Genomic DNA, 15,434 nt, shown 5'->3' with positions numbered 1-15,434 from the left:
TTTTTAAACAGTTTTAAAGGAATTAATTTTCTGAAAAAATGAATGTCTTACATCAGATGAATCACCTGTAGTTTATACAAGGTGATCTTTTGGTTGACATTAGTATTCTGACCAAAAAAAATTAAAATTATTAAAACATATTTTTATATTTAAATTTGTTTTCATTCATAATACTTCAAATAGCATCCAAGTCTTGTATACAGTTTGCATTTCAGAATAATGGAAATGGTTCTGGCAAAACATTTTTTTTAAACGACCAAAAATTGGACTGGTGTCGGATTTATATTATTTCCATTTCCCACCCCCCCTAGGATGGTTACAAGTATTTTTTAGTTTTTGAGCAAAAATTTTGGGACCTTTAAGTTGAAAATTTGTCAGTTGTTAGAACTCATATGTATCCGTAACATGTTAAACGGAAAAAAAATTCGGCACTTCAGCTTTTTATACTATTTTACTAACAATTATACTGTTTTATTTATGTGACCTTTGTGATTTATTAATTTTTACTAATTATTTCATGTTCGTTATTTTTTATTTATTTTAACCTATTAGCAGGCGCGTGTGTGCATTTTGTACGCCAATTATACTTTAAAAGACACGACTTTTATCTGAGTAGCCTATAGAATTAGAGTAAATAAAAAATTGGTTATATTAAAACATGTATAACTAAGTGTATAAATTTGCAATACTTTTAGTTGTTTAATACTTTTTTATAATAATTTGTATTATTTTATTTATAATTATTTTTGAATTGATATTATTTTTACAATAACAATGTAATTAAATACTACGTGTCAATACTATTCATAGTTGATTAATGCTCTGTCAGTTGCCATGCCATATGGTGGACAGCTTACTATTTATCTATGTTAGAAATAATTAAAATTGTATATTAATAAGTATGGATATGTTATGTTTATTGTTTATAATGCCTTATATTTTTACTTATTGGGAATTTTAAAATGTTTTATTATTAAATGTATTATTATGTATTAATTGTAATTTATTATTGAAATTAAAATTATTGCCCTTGGATACGTCATACTATATGTATAGTGCGTAAGATAATATAAAACAACTGTAAAAATTGTAAGAATAATATTATTAAATTATTATTATTATCATTATGGTTATAATATTTATAAAATGTTTGGTAAATACAACAGAAACATTCTGTTTAACTCAATTATTTAACAAATGCGAAAGCCCGCGAACACGTTTAAAAACAAATTCCCTTCAGACGGTCACACTGATTTTGGCGGGCCAATCATAGAGCCTTATTTGCAATCCTATTGTTAAAGGCCCGAGTGAACAATCTGTTTTCATATAATCTGTGGCTATATTTCAGTTACTTTAATTCTGATAGAATTGGCAGACTGATAGAATGTGATTTTATATTTTGGTGTTTCTGGGTTGGTCACGCTGATAAAATAAAAATTGTGTTATCTTTTGGAAAAACTCTTATCTCTTATCATTTTTTGGAAGAACTGCCCCAAACCAAGGTGGATTTATAAATCCACCTTGGCCCCAAACACTTATTTTGTATCTGTTTTTATTTGAAAAATTAAGGTAAACTAATTGATAACAACAAGTACCTATCTCAACAATTATATTGATTATTCTAACGAAAACAGTTCACTAAATTTAACATTTTAATCTAATTAATAATATAACAGTACAAAAACAAAAAAAAATGATAAATTCTAATATTATTTCAATAGCTGTGGGCGGAGTGATAAAATGTTGGAATTGTAGTAGTAATACTTAAATGACCAAACCTTTGATATTAAATATGTCAAATACACCATATATTAGAAAATCAATGATATTTGTTATAGAAAGTATTATAACATGACCAAAAAAATTATTGTTCAAAACCTAATAGATTCTATTAATTATTATAAATAGTTTCTCATATTTAGCTGGATAATGGAATGGAACTTGTTGTATTTAAAACTTGTGTTTTATAGTTCATTATTAGTTCAAATCATTTTGTTATTAAATTTCTCTTTTTAATTTCCTTGCCTCGCATGGCATCTCTAATCTTAACCCAGCTCTCATCCTTAATTCCCGCGTTGTTCCTGTAATTAATGCCACAACATCCTGAGTTCTGGTTGTACTATATAGTTTTTTTTTTAACTTAATTATACTTCTTGTATTTTCTATTACATTGTTTGTAATTTTCTATGTGTACATATTACCTATTGTAACGCTCTCCTATTTTTGGTTAAATAATAATTTGAAATTGTCGAGCCATCATATTTCCCAATAAAGGCTAATAAAAAAAAAATTTTGTTATTACATTACAGTAGGGTTTTCAATGCTGATGTCTACTAAAAAATTTACTTATAATGCTAAATAAGCATATATATGACTGGATAAGCATACAATTAACATACTCGTTAACACCGGGGGAGGGTTGAGGGGTTATCAAAACAGTGGTTCCCCGTACACCCTCTAGTTGTATTTAATTTATGAACAAGTAATCTTATTTTTCCCCCAATCCCCAAGCATAACTCATTTTGAATTTTCTGTACTTAACAAATGATTTCACAATGGTTTACGGTGGGGATATTGTTACGAGCCAAGGTGAAAGGATGCTGATAGGGTTGTCTTTTAAAAGAATGAACAATACCGGAGTGGGCAGTGGGCAGTGGCCAATGTTGCCAAAATGTTGTTATTATTGTACAAAAATAATTGACAAACCCTTTTTAAATTATTTTTCAGTCAGATTTTTACAAACTATAAGTTAAAGTTTTGAAACTGGCCGATGTGTAGGTGGATATCATATAAATTTTCATTATAAATAAATGCGATTGTTTTGTTAGTACAATTATTATTACTTATTATTGCAACTACACAAACACTTGATGTTGTACTGTTATGAAAACAGTGATACGGATACCAGGTACGTCAGTACGTGCGAACGCCACAATATCATCACGTACAGACTGTAAAAGAGTTCATCATTTTTAAATACGTGTAATATTATATTTGTCTAGTTGTAAAACGGGCTTAATATAATGCTTGGTTACACATGCTCTCCAGATGCGGATTGAAGAGGGCGGTAGGGGCAGCCGCACCCACTTTCCGCTGGCTATATCATGATAAATAAATAAATAAATATACATATATATATATATATATATATATATACACACACACACATGTATATTATATATAAATTATACATAATATATACATACACACATGTAAACATTAGTAAACCACCCCTCCCGTTTATGCACTGTGCCTGATGCACTCACTTTTCTATGCACTGATCGCTGTATATGCATTTTACGTTCAAACAATAAACGGCCACAGTTAGTGCCCGGGACCTCTTTACAGTCGTCAGTCGTCGGTTGTCTCCATTATACTAGATTTGTGGTGGCAAATTAACTTGCAGTTGTTGTTTTAAAGTTAACACCGACACGTTTAAATAGTGCGACAGTCAATTCGCCTGATATTAATATGACTCAAATACCGACATCGAAAATTCAAATGCAATGTAAGACTATTTACCTATATTTTAATAAAACTATTAAATTTGTGTTACCTATTTTCATTATTAATTTATTCGTCCAACCCATAAAATGGACTGAGTATGTATGTTGTCTGCTACTACTATAACAGACGTTTTTAAACATGTTAAATAAAAGTTTTTTTTAATAATTAATCGTTATAAATGCACTTCACCGGACACCCTTTTATTTGCTGCTGCACCATATATTTGTCGGTGACGCCAGGTTAGGTTAGGTTAGGTTCGGACACGTTGGGTCGCTCACGCTTCCAGAACGGTGGTGAGGTTAGTTTAGTCCTTTAGGCAAGCTATTTTTATCTCTGGGGGTTTTGGGGCGTGAGTCCCCATCCAACGAAGTGTCTCAAAGGGGCTCGTCGAGTCGGCTCCCAAACCGGCAGGCGTAGGGAGTTGTTTTTTATAGTTAAAGATTTACCAACTTAAAGCTTTAATACTTAAGAAAATTATATTGTTGTTCAATACAATATTGACAACAATATAATAATCAATAATAATAAAAACAAATAATTAACTAATAATATTGTAGCAGCGCTCATAGGTATCACCAACAAACGTAAATGGCGGCGACGCGCCTCCTGTTGTTATACACGCGGAGATATGCAAATTTTTAAGTAGCTATAACTTTGGAACTAGATAATTCCGCCGATTTTTTATTTTAGATTCGTAATCATCATAGACCTATAAGTCTATGGTAATCATCGTAAAAAATACTACAAATTGTCATGTTGCTAACGGGAATACCATATGAAATCGGTCGCCGTTTTTGTGTAGGTATAGCACTGTTTATCTCTACATTCTAAAATTAGTGCTGAAGATAAAAACATAAACACTGTGTAATGCTATTAAGTCAATTAACTTATCTATCATGGATTATTCTGATGATGAGTGTATCAGGTTAATCAATTTATATAAATCGTGACCTATTTTATGGGTTCCAGCTATAACGACAGTCGACATTATCTATATATATATATATAAATGAATGTTTGTTTGACCTTTATGCATTAATTAGTACACCATTTATCCGATCGCCATGAAACTTTGGAAAGTTTTTGAGTACACTACCGCGAAGGTATCTGGCATAGTACTTTTTGAAAATTCCACCCCTATGGATGGCCTCAAGCATGAATTTTGTACTTTCAAATATTTTTCGTTGCTAACCCAAAATAAACACTTGGTTTGTAACCATGGTAACCACGGTACTCGAGCGAATGGTAGGCGATGATTAAAGGGACAGACCGATTCTATGTACATACGTTATTAAACATTTTCACGGTTGGAACTGGGAACTTGAGTAAGAGGGAGACATAATCAATATAATGTAATGTACATATGTAGATCCAAAAAAAGCCGAGACGGGGTATGCTAAAGTTTTACAATATACAGCCTAGAGTACTGACTCTTATTTGTAATTATTTTACTCAACCCTGGCAAACTAAATCCCGAGCAAAGCCGGGCCGGGACAGCTTATTAACTATAATAATAAAAAAGATAAATATTTAAAACCAATTTACACCTACACAACTTATTCACTCAACAGTTAAATGAACACTGAATAAGTTTACCGGCGCCCTGAACGGTGAACCCGATCGAAGGTTGGCGAACGCCGGAGAATAAACTCGAAAGAGTTGTCTGCGCGGTGCGGCCGAAGTCTACTTAAACAAAATTAATAATAATAATTTGGACTTTTTAAGAGCGTGTTATTTATTTTATTAACCAAGAACACTAGTCTAGCGCAGTAACGAAAATTATGGTAAAGAAATAAATCGGATGCTTTCTTAAAAATATTACAGGAAGCTTCAAAATTAGATTACATCTTAACATTATAATGTTAAGGGTTTTATTAATTTTAAAATATAATTTATATTTATTAATAATAAAAAGTTTAAGGTACCATTTTCAACTGAATTCTTTGTATGTGCTATTGTTGTTTTTTTTTTGTACGGATACTCTATTTTCCATGTTATAGTTCATTTTTTGTTTACTCCTATTTTTTAAGGGCCTCAAACTGCGGCAACCAGTCTTCCGATGGGCCCATCAAGCACTCACACAACATGCACATCATGTGGTGAAGACATTTACACAAAAACTAGCAGAAAAGGTACTAGTGGGGCGTGGTGGAGTTGTTGCTTGTTATTTTTTTGCGGGTAAGTTAAAATTTCTAAACAATAGGTATTCTAAATTGAATACAAAATTATTAATCTTATTTTTTTAGATGTTTTTGTGGTTGCTGTTTAATTCCGTGTTGTATGGATTCATGTAATGTTGTAAATCACAAGTGTCCAAAATGCAAAACATTTTTAGGCCAGTACAGACCATAAATCATCAGCTAAGTGGATCTAAGAAATTAAACATAACAGCCAAACTCAAATCAAAAGATGATGTAAATGTTTCATAAATTGTCTATCAAACTGTTTGTAACCTTTTCTATATTTTTTTTTACAAATTGTTGTACATGATTTCAAAAGTATAATCTTTATACTTACCAATGATTATAGAAATAACCACTTTTAATTATTTTACAGTTAATTATTTTTGTTCAAATTTAAAGACAAAATAAGAGAACTCTTCATATTATATTACTTTATAGAAAACCAATTGATGATGGTATAAAAATACATATTTTTTAACAGTACATTTTTAATCTGCACTAAACTTAATAATAAAATATTCATCTATAATAATATAAGAGCATATATTTTTGGGGTAATTACTGAATGTAAGTAGTGTTTAACTTAGTTTTACTGAAATTATTTAAAATTATTGAATGCTTACAAATATGGGATTCATTAAAAATTGTTGATTATAACTTTTCTACATTTTAGGTAACCTTTTATTATAGAAAATATGTGTTATAATATAATATGCAAAATTCTATAATTAATGTATTATCAGAAAAAATTATATCAGATATGATATTTACAAAAAATAATGGTAAGTTTTTAGGTTTGATTGAAATGTTATCCAAATTTGATGCGGTTACAATAGAACATGTACGACGCATTAAAAATGAAGAGACACATACTCACTACTTAGGACACGATATTCAGGATGAGCTCATCAACTTGATGGCTAATGAGGTTAAAAAAAAATAAAAAATAAATTCAACAATGTAAATATTATTCTATAATAATGGACTGTACTCCAGATACTAGCCGCAAAGAGCAATTATCTATAATAATACGCGCAGTAAATATGAACGAAAATGATGATTTTAATGAACCTAAAATAAAAGAATATTTTTTAGATTTTATAATTGTTGAATCAACTACTGGGCTAAATCTTGCAAATGTTGTTTTGAACAAACTAAATGAATATGGTATACAAATATCGAACTGTAGGGGTCAAAGTTATGATAACGGGGCAAATATGACTGGTCAGTATCAAGGTGTTCAGTCTCGCATTCTCCAACAAAATTCTAGAGCTTTTTTTATGCCTTGTGCTTCACACAATTTGAACTTATTACTTCGCGATATCGCAAAAAGTTCAGTTAAAGCTATGACATTTTTTGGGACCATTGAAAGAGTATACACAATTTTTTCGGCATCTACTTCTAGATGGGCCATTTTAAATAAGCACTGTCAAATTATGACTATGTAGAAATGGTCTGAAACTCGTTGGGAGAGCCGCCTTGAAAGTGTTAAGGCGATTCGATATCAAATGCCAGAAATTTTAAATGCATTGGAAGAAGTATCAAATACATCATCAGACTCTTTATTAAGAAGTGAATGTAAATCCTTAGAAAATAAAATTAGTAGTTACGAATTTATTCTTAGCATAATTATTTGGTATGATATCCTAGTAGAAGTTAACACAATAAGCAAAAGTCTTCAGAGCACTAACATGGATTTAGATATTTCAGCTAGTATGTTAAATGGATTACTCTCATTTTTGAATGACTATAGGAATACTGGTTTTGAATCTGCAAAAACAACTGCTAAAGATTTAGCAGAAGCTATAGGTGTTTCTACAGTTTTTTAAAAAAACCGTATGCGAACCAAAAAAAAAATGTTTTCATATGAAACTCAAGATGAACCATCTAAAAATGAAGAAACTACTTTTTATCAAGATTATTTTTTAACTATTGTTGATCAAGCTATCGTTTCCATGAATATGAGATTTTCACAGCTTAAATCGTTTAATAATAACTTTGGTTTTTTGTATCGGATTAACAAAATAAAATTCATGGAAAAAGAGGAGTTAAGAAAATGTTGCCATGATCTCCAAAACGTTCTAACTGAAGGTGAATTAAAAGATATAAATGGTTATGAATTGTATGAAGAATTGCTTATTTTTTGTACTATGATAACTGAAGAAACGACAGCTTTTCAAGCTCTTTCAGTACTAAAAAAATGTTGCGGTTCTTATCCAAATATTTCAATTGCACTCAGAATAATTCTCTCAATTCCAGTAACATCTGCTGGTGCGGAAAGGAGTTTTTCCAAATTAAAAATAATAAAGAACTACTTAAGGAGTACTTTATCACAGTGTAAGCTTAAAAGCCTAGCTACTCTGTCAATTGAACAAGAAATTACTGACTTATTAGATTTTAATGAGCTGATTGACATTTTTGCTGCAACCAAGGCTAGAAAAAAACTATTTTGATGTTATAAAATTCATTTTTTTTTTAATTTTTCAACTTTTATTAAGTGTAAACATTTAATTTGTATATATTTTATTTTAATATGAAAATTTTATCCAAACAGAAATAAATAAATACATATTTAAAGAGTTTATGTTTAATACTTTGTTTCATTTTATGCCTAAGAAAAATGTTTTTATATAAGTTATGTGAAATAGAAAAAAATGTTTTATAAGTACTCGAGCGTCCCAAAACAATTTGTTTTGGCTTCTCAAAAAAAAATGTCTAGGGCCCCGTGAAATAATCTGCCCCGGGCCCCGCAAAACCTCCCGCCGGCGCTGCAGGGACAACCTATGGTAGACTGGCGCCTTGCCGATGCTGAATAAAATGTTTATATATTATTAAGCTGGCAGTAGTTTTTTGGGGTCTAAAATAACCGGTATGGTTCTTTTGGATCTAGATATGATACACTCATCAGACTAATCACTAATGTCCAGCTAATATATAAAATACATCACTCCAGTTTATGTGTAAACAAGGTCAGATACAAGGGGAAGGCTGGAGTTAATAGTTAATAGTTTATAATACAATCTATATTAAAATAAATATAAACCAAGTCAAACTATAACGAATTTATGAGTAGTAAATTCACATGACTTCTTAAAAACAATCCAAATTAACTCAGGTGCTATAATATAATATACATAATATTATCATTGATTATCATTAATCAAAGATATTATGTATAAATGCACAAACAACAAAAAAGTTCAAATATATTAAATTTATATTTATAAACACAGATTTCCTTATTTCACACTATTATAATATACAAGTTAAAAGTTAGCTATAACTTAAATTTAAGTGACATGTGTATTGGCGTTGTCGATTGCATTATCGAGATGTTTTTATACATGTGCATAGAGTACACAAGGGTTTCACAAAATGATTGATACTTAGTGTGTGATATTATAATTAACGTGAAGTGGGTCTCATACGGTTAAAAAGTTATTAACGAAACGTTAATATTACTAAGTTTATTATGATCAAGTTTATACAAACTAACGGTTGGTTACCAACTGCGGCCATCCATCACTGATGTTAAATAATTATGAGATTCGAGCTATCGAAAAAAAAATATAATGGTTCAACACGTTGGCGGTGGCCGGTACTTAACAAAAGACTGCAAGGAAATAGTTTTTACTAAAAAAATTGATGATTTTACTGTTTTATCTATTATTAATGTTATAATTATTAAAATTTATTTTATTATTGACCACGATTTAATAAAAAAAAAAATTGTTTGGCTTAAGTATTCTAACAGCCTTGACAAAAATGTATTTTCTAAAATGATTATGTACATGTTTATTTTTAAAAGTTATTATCAGCAGTAATAAACATATAATATTAATCATTTGTTGAATAAAAACTAATAGTGTACATATTATGAACACAACGGATTTCATACAAGTTATTTTAATATTAAAGTTAAAAACAGTTGTACATTATTAAAGAAAAATACTAAATTAATATAATCAAGTTTATAAAAAATGTTTACTAAATTATTTCCACTTGGCTTATAGTTTTTAAATTTTGAACATAGTTGGAAAAATAACAAAATATAGTTAGAACATTACAAATAATTATGGTATAAATCTACTTTACCGGGCACCCTTTTTTTTTCGATTATTTTTTTAAATCGACAGTACTTTTAATGTTGATTACGAATATGTAAAAAATTTGCGCCGCTCGCACTTAGTTTGGAAGTTACAGACTTTTAAAGTTCGCCGAAATCGACATACGTGCGCGCCCGGCACTGCACGTCTACCCGCGCCCGCTGGGTACTTCGTCCGTCGATCGCCGCTCAATTATCATCGGATTCCTCGTCTACCTGCCTCCCGCCCGTCGTGGTCCTTTTTTTTTTTGCATCATAATTTCATCACGCTAATATTTGACTTGTTTGGGATTTTGCTACAGCGAACAATGAACAATTTTTGGCTCGCCCGATGCACATTGTTGAGACTTGAGGATGACTTAGTAGTAAATATTAATGTTTTATCGCGCCCCGCTAATATTATAAAGTATTACGGGCTATTATAAAGCAATACATGTTAATCATTTTTTATAATTTGGTTATTCATTTATATTTTATGATTCTACATATATTAACACAAAATACATATATAATGCTGTTTTTCTACAAACTCTGATGAAAATTGTGAGGGACAAACACACATAGATTCATATTATAATATATATATATATATAATATATATATATATAGATAATAAAAATAGAAATAATTAATCAGATAAAAAAATCCAATTTATATAGATGGCCTATAGCATAAGCCAAATGGGTGGAAAATATACACATTTGCCAATTAGCTAAAAGTGTACTTTTTTTGGATTTTTATATCGGTATTTATCTAATTCTAACCCTCTGCTTCTGAGTTTTTAATAACTAGTTCTAAGTCAATAAAAAGTAAAAACCTTTATCAAATACTTTTTAGTTGTATATATAATATATACATGGATAGTTCATTCCGATACTCATGAAAATGCACACAAATTAAACAATGTTCAATAACTTCATTTGTTTTATATTTAAAATATATTTGTAATTTAATTGGAATACATAAAAGCAAGTTAAAATATTATTCAATTAATATCGTTGCAATATACATAATTTTTTTACCTATGTATTATATTAATAAATAAGTATCAATAATATAAAAATGTATAATTATTTATAATAATAGAGTAAAAGTATTTAGAAACAATAATTATTATTAATAGCATGAGTTAACAATAAATCCTGTTGAGTAAATTGAAATGTTTACAATGAACATAGTAACAATGTCTACAATACAATAGGGGTTTTAATAAAAATATAATATTTTCTACAAAGTTACTGTTTTTATTTTTATTGATATACAATTTGGAAATTACATTTTTTGCTATTACTCCGTTATAATATGTGGTGTCGGCCGCACAACATACACAAATAATAATCGTACATTTTACATAAATATTGTACAAGTTGGTATCTCTTCGGGTGGCTGTTTGTCGAGTGGCTCCGTGTCGTGCTCCCAATGAGTAACACTAACATCCAAATACAAATAACAACGCCATCTATAAACTAATAACCTGTAATAATTTTTATCACACTAGTCGGAAAATTATATCTCATTTAATAATAATTAAGTGTTTTAATATTAAAGTATGAAGTCTTAGTTGTTTTTTCATACTAAGTCTCTACTCTCCAATCTTCTATACAAAAGTAAGAAGACCTATTATATAGGCTATCGACCTATACTTGTGTAATTTGGACCACGGGTTGTTATTATAATTTTAAATTATTTTTGTGTAAAATTATCAAGTAGGAAAATCTAACGATTTTAAATTGTCTTAAAAGAATTACCGTTTCGCTGTAATAATTATCTACTACGTTTTCATATACTTAATTGTTACTTCTAGTTGTTCGAAATGACACGCCATGCAAGAAATTGTACAGCTGGAGCTGTTTATACTTATCATGAAAAACAAAAGGATGCAACTCAATCTGGATACGGTACACAAAACGAACGCGTAGGAAAAGATTCTATCAAAAGTTTTGATTGTTGTTCATTGACTTTACAGCCATGTCGAAACCCTATTGTATCGTGAGTGTAATTAGCTTTGAAAAAATGTATATAATTTATTAAAGTATGTAATTTATTTGAGTATTTGTTTTTTTTTTTAAATTAAGGCCAGAAGGTCATTTGTTTGATAAAGAAGCGTTGTTGCAATACATGATAACCAAAAAAAATGAAATTAGTCGTAAGCTCAAAGAATATGAAAAACAAAAGCACAAAGAAGAAGAAGAAATAGCTGAGTTAGGTAGAGCTGAACGCCAATCTAAAGTTAACGACTTTCTTAATACAGAAAGTATGGTGAAAAAACAAAATGATATTTTCAAAATGAAATCTGAAAAGAAACCAGAACAAACTGTTTCGTCAATCTCCAATATGGTCAATGGGCTTGACAAACAGTTACCTAGCTTTTGGGTTCCGTCTGAAACACCAGATGCAAAAAAAGCTCCAATGCACAAACCAGTAATATACACATATCGCCTCCCCGGTAGAATAATGACAACTGCAAAAATTAAAATTTCTTCAGGAGAACGAAAAAACCAAATTATTTTCACCAATGTGTTATGGGATGTATGTAATTTTAATGGAATGTGAATGCTTGGGAAATTATTACAACTACAGTTACATCGTTTTGCTACCTTATGCGTTTGATATATTTAAACACATTGAAGCATTTAGCCTATTTACCAAATTTTGCAGTTAGGTCATTGTTCTACCGGCTATATATAATAATATAAACATCATTATTATTACAATATTTTTCTATTTAAATTTGTTTACTTAGGATAAAACAGTATATTGCCCTATGAGTGGTAAACCGCTAAAATTAAAAAATTTTGTGAATGTTAAATGGACATTAGTCAACGACCCCAGCGACAAAAAATCATTAGTCATTCGTGAAAACCGTTATATGTGCGCTGTTACACATGATATACTAAGCAATGCCGTACCAGCAGCAGTTATTCGGACGACGTATGAATAAACACAGTTATATGACATATTAAAAACAAAAAGTGATTTGATGTACAAATTAAATTATGTACATTATCTTTTGCAGTGGCCATGTAGTTACAATGGAATGTGTTGAGAAATTAATAAAAAAAGATTGGTTGCATCCTTTAAACGGAGAAAAATTAACAGAAAAAGATATAATTCCTTTGCAAAGGGTATGTTATGGAAAGGGTAAATGTATTGTATTTATTAGTGATGGGCCACAATATCTATCTATATAATATATATCTTAGACATTGATATCATTTGTGTTTTTCCAATAACTTAAGGCGCTATTGTGAATAAAATATATCGATACAGTATCAGTATTTTATGCTAAAAAAGTGAATAAAAAAAATGTTGTTGAATGTTAGTTGAAAAATATAAGTTTTTAAATTAATATTATAATTTTAAAATTAAAATTTACTGTATAAACCAACAAGAGTCGATGACATACATGTATCCAGTTATTAACATTCCATTAAAATGTATAAACCAACAAGAGGCGATGACATACGTGTATCCAGTTATTTCTATTAGCCACCTCTAACAAAATCGCATCTCATAAGAAATTATTATTTATTTTATCAAATGCTGTGTAAAAATAAGGGAAAAAGAATGTAACAACTAACATCATTTGCCATCCACCCCTTCCAGTCCGTAAGGCCAATAACCCATAGTATAGAATAATAGATAATAAATTATATAATCATATATTATAATAATATTTAGTATTATATATTATCTCATCCTCTTGCAATATTGTTCAGTTTTTTTGGGTCCCAGGGCACTCTGGGATCATTGGTAATAAGACTGCCGATTCTCTAGCCACCTCTACTGCTTCTTTCATATTGCTTCAAGGCCTTACTACCCCTTTTTCCGACTTTCTACCGTGCTTTAATAAAACTATATTACAGGCTTGGCAGGACAAATGATAACTTTTCCCCTTAGCATTGTTCAATCTATCCTATCACCCATCGCAAGCCTTGTTTCATGGTCTCCATCTGTCGCATGTCGCGTAAGGAAATTTATTCTTTTTCCCGTTTAAGATTTGGACACAACCTTCATCCCGCTTTCTCTTTAAACTCCTCTCCACATTGCACCTTGCATGATCTTCATCATTTCATCTCCTTTTTTATTGTCCTCATTTATCCTTTGGGTATTAATGACCCTGACACCTTTAATATTATTTTTCATCTTTGAATGTGGTTTTTAATTTTTTTTTTTTTATTTGATAATTTGATATATTGGATACTACTTCAATACCAATATCAAAATTTTTTTCAAATTATCAGTATTATTGCCCATCACTAGTATTTATATTATTTATTAACTGAAATGTCATTATATTATGTGTATGTTATTATTTAATATATTTATTTTTAATTAGGGCGGCACAGGATATGCTACTACCAACGATAACTTGCAAGGCAAATACGCTAGACCTGTTTTACAAGCCTAAAAGATTAATAAGTTTAATACATAAGTATTTTATTTTTTTCTGTGTAATTTTTTAATTTTGACATCAAGATAAGATATTTTTTCTTAATTATTGTACAGTTCAGAAAATATTAAGTCAATCTCCGAGTATTAATTCAATATGACTATAGTTATTATTGTAAGATAACACTGTAAATAAAATAACATTTTTTAAGTGCCTGTAATGTATATTTTCATTTTTTTAAGCTCAAACTATACAATTAATTACATATTTTATTATTTTTTAATTATTCCATAACAATAAAAGTAAAACGACTCTAAAAAAATAAGTATACTCAAATGAAAATCTTTAAAGGTGGCTTTCTCATCAACAAAAAGGTAAACTTTTCTATTAATGAGGGAGAGTTCTTAAAATGTATTTAATAAATATAATTTATAATTAAACAGTTATCTAAACAATTTTTAGCAACTTTTGGTTATATATAAAAAATTAATATTTAAAACCCTTAGCCATCAAATAATATTAATTATATTAATTTTTACAAGTTTGTATTTATTGTATAAATTGTATGGGATTTAGTTTTTATATGGAGCTGAGAAAATATCGGTTTTACAATGATGGTTTTTCTTTATTGTTATTCTTTATTATTATTACAAATTTTTTTTTTTATGACGGAACTTACAATAACTTTTTACCCATTAGTCATTGAATGGGTTTATTCTAAATTATACAGTCTATTATATATTACGTAAAGAAAATGGCCTCTTGAAGTTAATAAAACTATAAAAGAGAATTGTAATGATGTCTACTGGTCAGCAGATTAGAAATAAAAAAAAATATTTGCCAGGAGCTTAGACTTGAGGAGGTTGGTTAGCTATCGACTATACAATTTATTCAAACCATTACTGTACAACAATAATTAACAATAAGTACTAGTAAAGCTCAAAGTTAAGTTTTTTTTTTGTAATTGTTAATCATGAAAATACAGTTTGAGAAACTTTAAATATGTATATATTATGTTAAGACAGGCTGTGGTTGTTTTTGTTTAGCTAATAGTATACATATTTTTTTCCATTTTATGTAAACGTATTAGATATAATATGAGACAGTTGTATTACTAAAAGGATATATAGTATGTATCTAGAACTATTGAGTGTTATCTATATTTAATACTATAGTACCGATAATTAAGGCGGATTAATCAATCCACATTGCCAACAATTTAATATTAATATGTACACGACCCACA

At 29.2% G+C, this 15,434-nt stretch overlaps 2 protein-coding genes across 3 annotated transcripts; both read left to right on the top strand.

Moving 5' to 3' along the window:
- Positions 1-3,314: 3,314 nt before the first annotated feature.
- On the top strand, positions 3,315-6,211 carry LOC126840584 (lipopolysaccharide-induced tumor necrosis factor-alpha factor homolog). The gene is made up of 3 exons (XM_050576434.1): positions 3,315-3,508; positions 5,538-5,685; positions 5,754-6,211. The coding sequence occupies exons 1-3, from the start codon at positions 3,472-3,474 to the stop codon at positions 5,857-5,859; spliced, it is 291 nt and encodes a 96-aa protein (XP_050432391.1). The 5' UTR covers positions 3,315-3,471; the 3' UTR covers positions 5,860-6,211.
- Positions 6,212-11,276: 5,065 nt separating this feature from the next.
- LOC126840403 (nitric oxide synthase-interacting protein homolog) lies at positions 11,277-15,334 on the top strand. 2 transcript variants are annotated; one of them, XM_050576099.1, is made up of 6 exons: positions 11,277-11,402; positions 11,600-11,784; positions 11,871-12,216; positions 12,539-12,726; positions 12,812-12,920; positions 14,135-15,334. In XM_050576099.1, exons 2-6 carry the CDS (start codon positions 11,609-11,611, stop codon positions 14,204-14,206), a joined length of 891 nt encoding a protein of 296 aa, XP_050432056.1. In that variant the 5' UTR covers positions 11,277-11,402; positions 11,600-11,608; the 3' UTR covers positions 14,207-15,334. The 2 variants fall into 2 exon arrangements, with proteins under 2 accessions (XP_050432056.1, XP_050432057.1); XM_050576100.1 differs by having other exon boundaries at positions 11,367-11,501.
- Positions 15,335-15,434: the final 100 nt, after the last annotated feature.

Source organism: Adelges cooleyi, unplaced genomic scaffold, assembly GCF_023614345.1.
Source record: "Adelges cooleyi isolate 19-005CV unplaced genomic scaffold, UGA_ACOO_1.1 ACOO_flye_CR_arks_rails_tigmint_CR_PRNA_376, whole genome shotgun sequence".
Classification (NCBI taxonomy): Eukaryota; Metazoa; Arthropoda; class Insecta; order Hemiptera; family Adelgidae; genus Adelges; species Adelges cooleyi.
The sequence above is the reverse complement of the archived record's forward strand: the minus strand, read 5'-3'. Positions and strand labels throughout refer to the sequence as shown.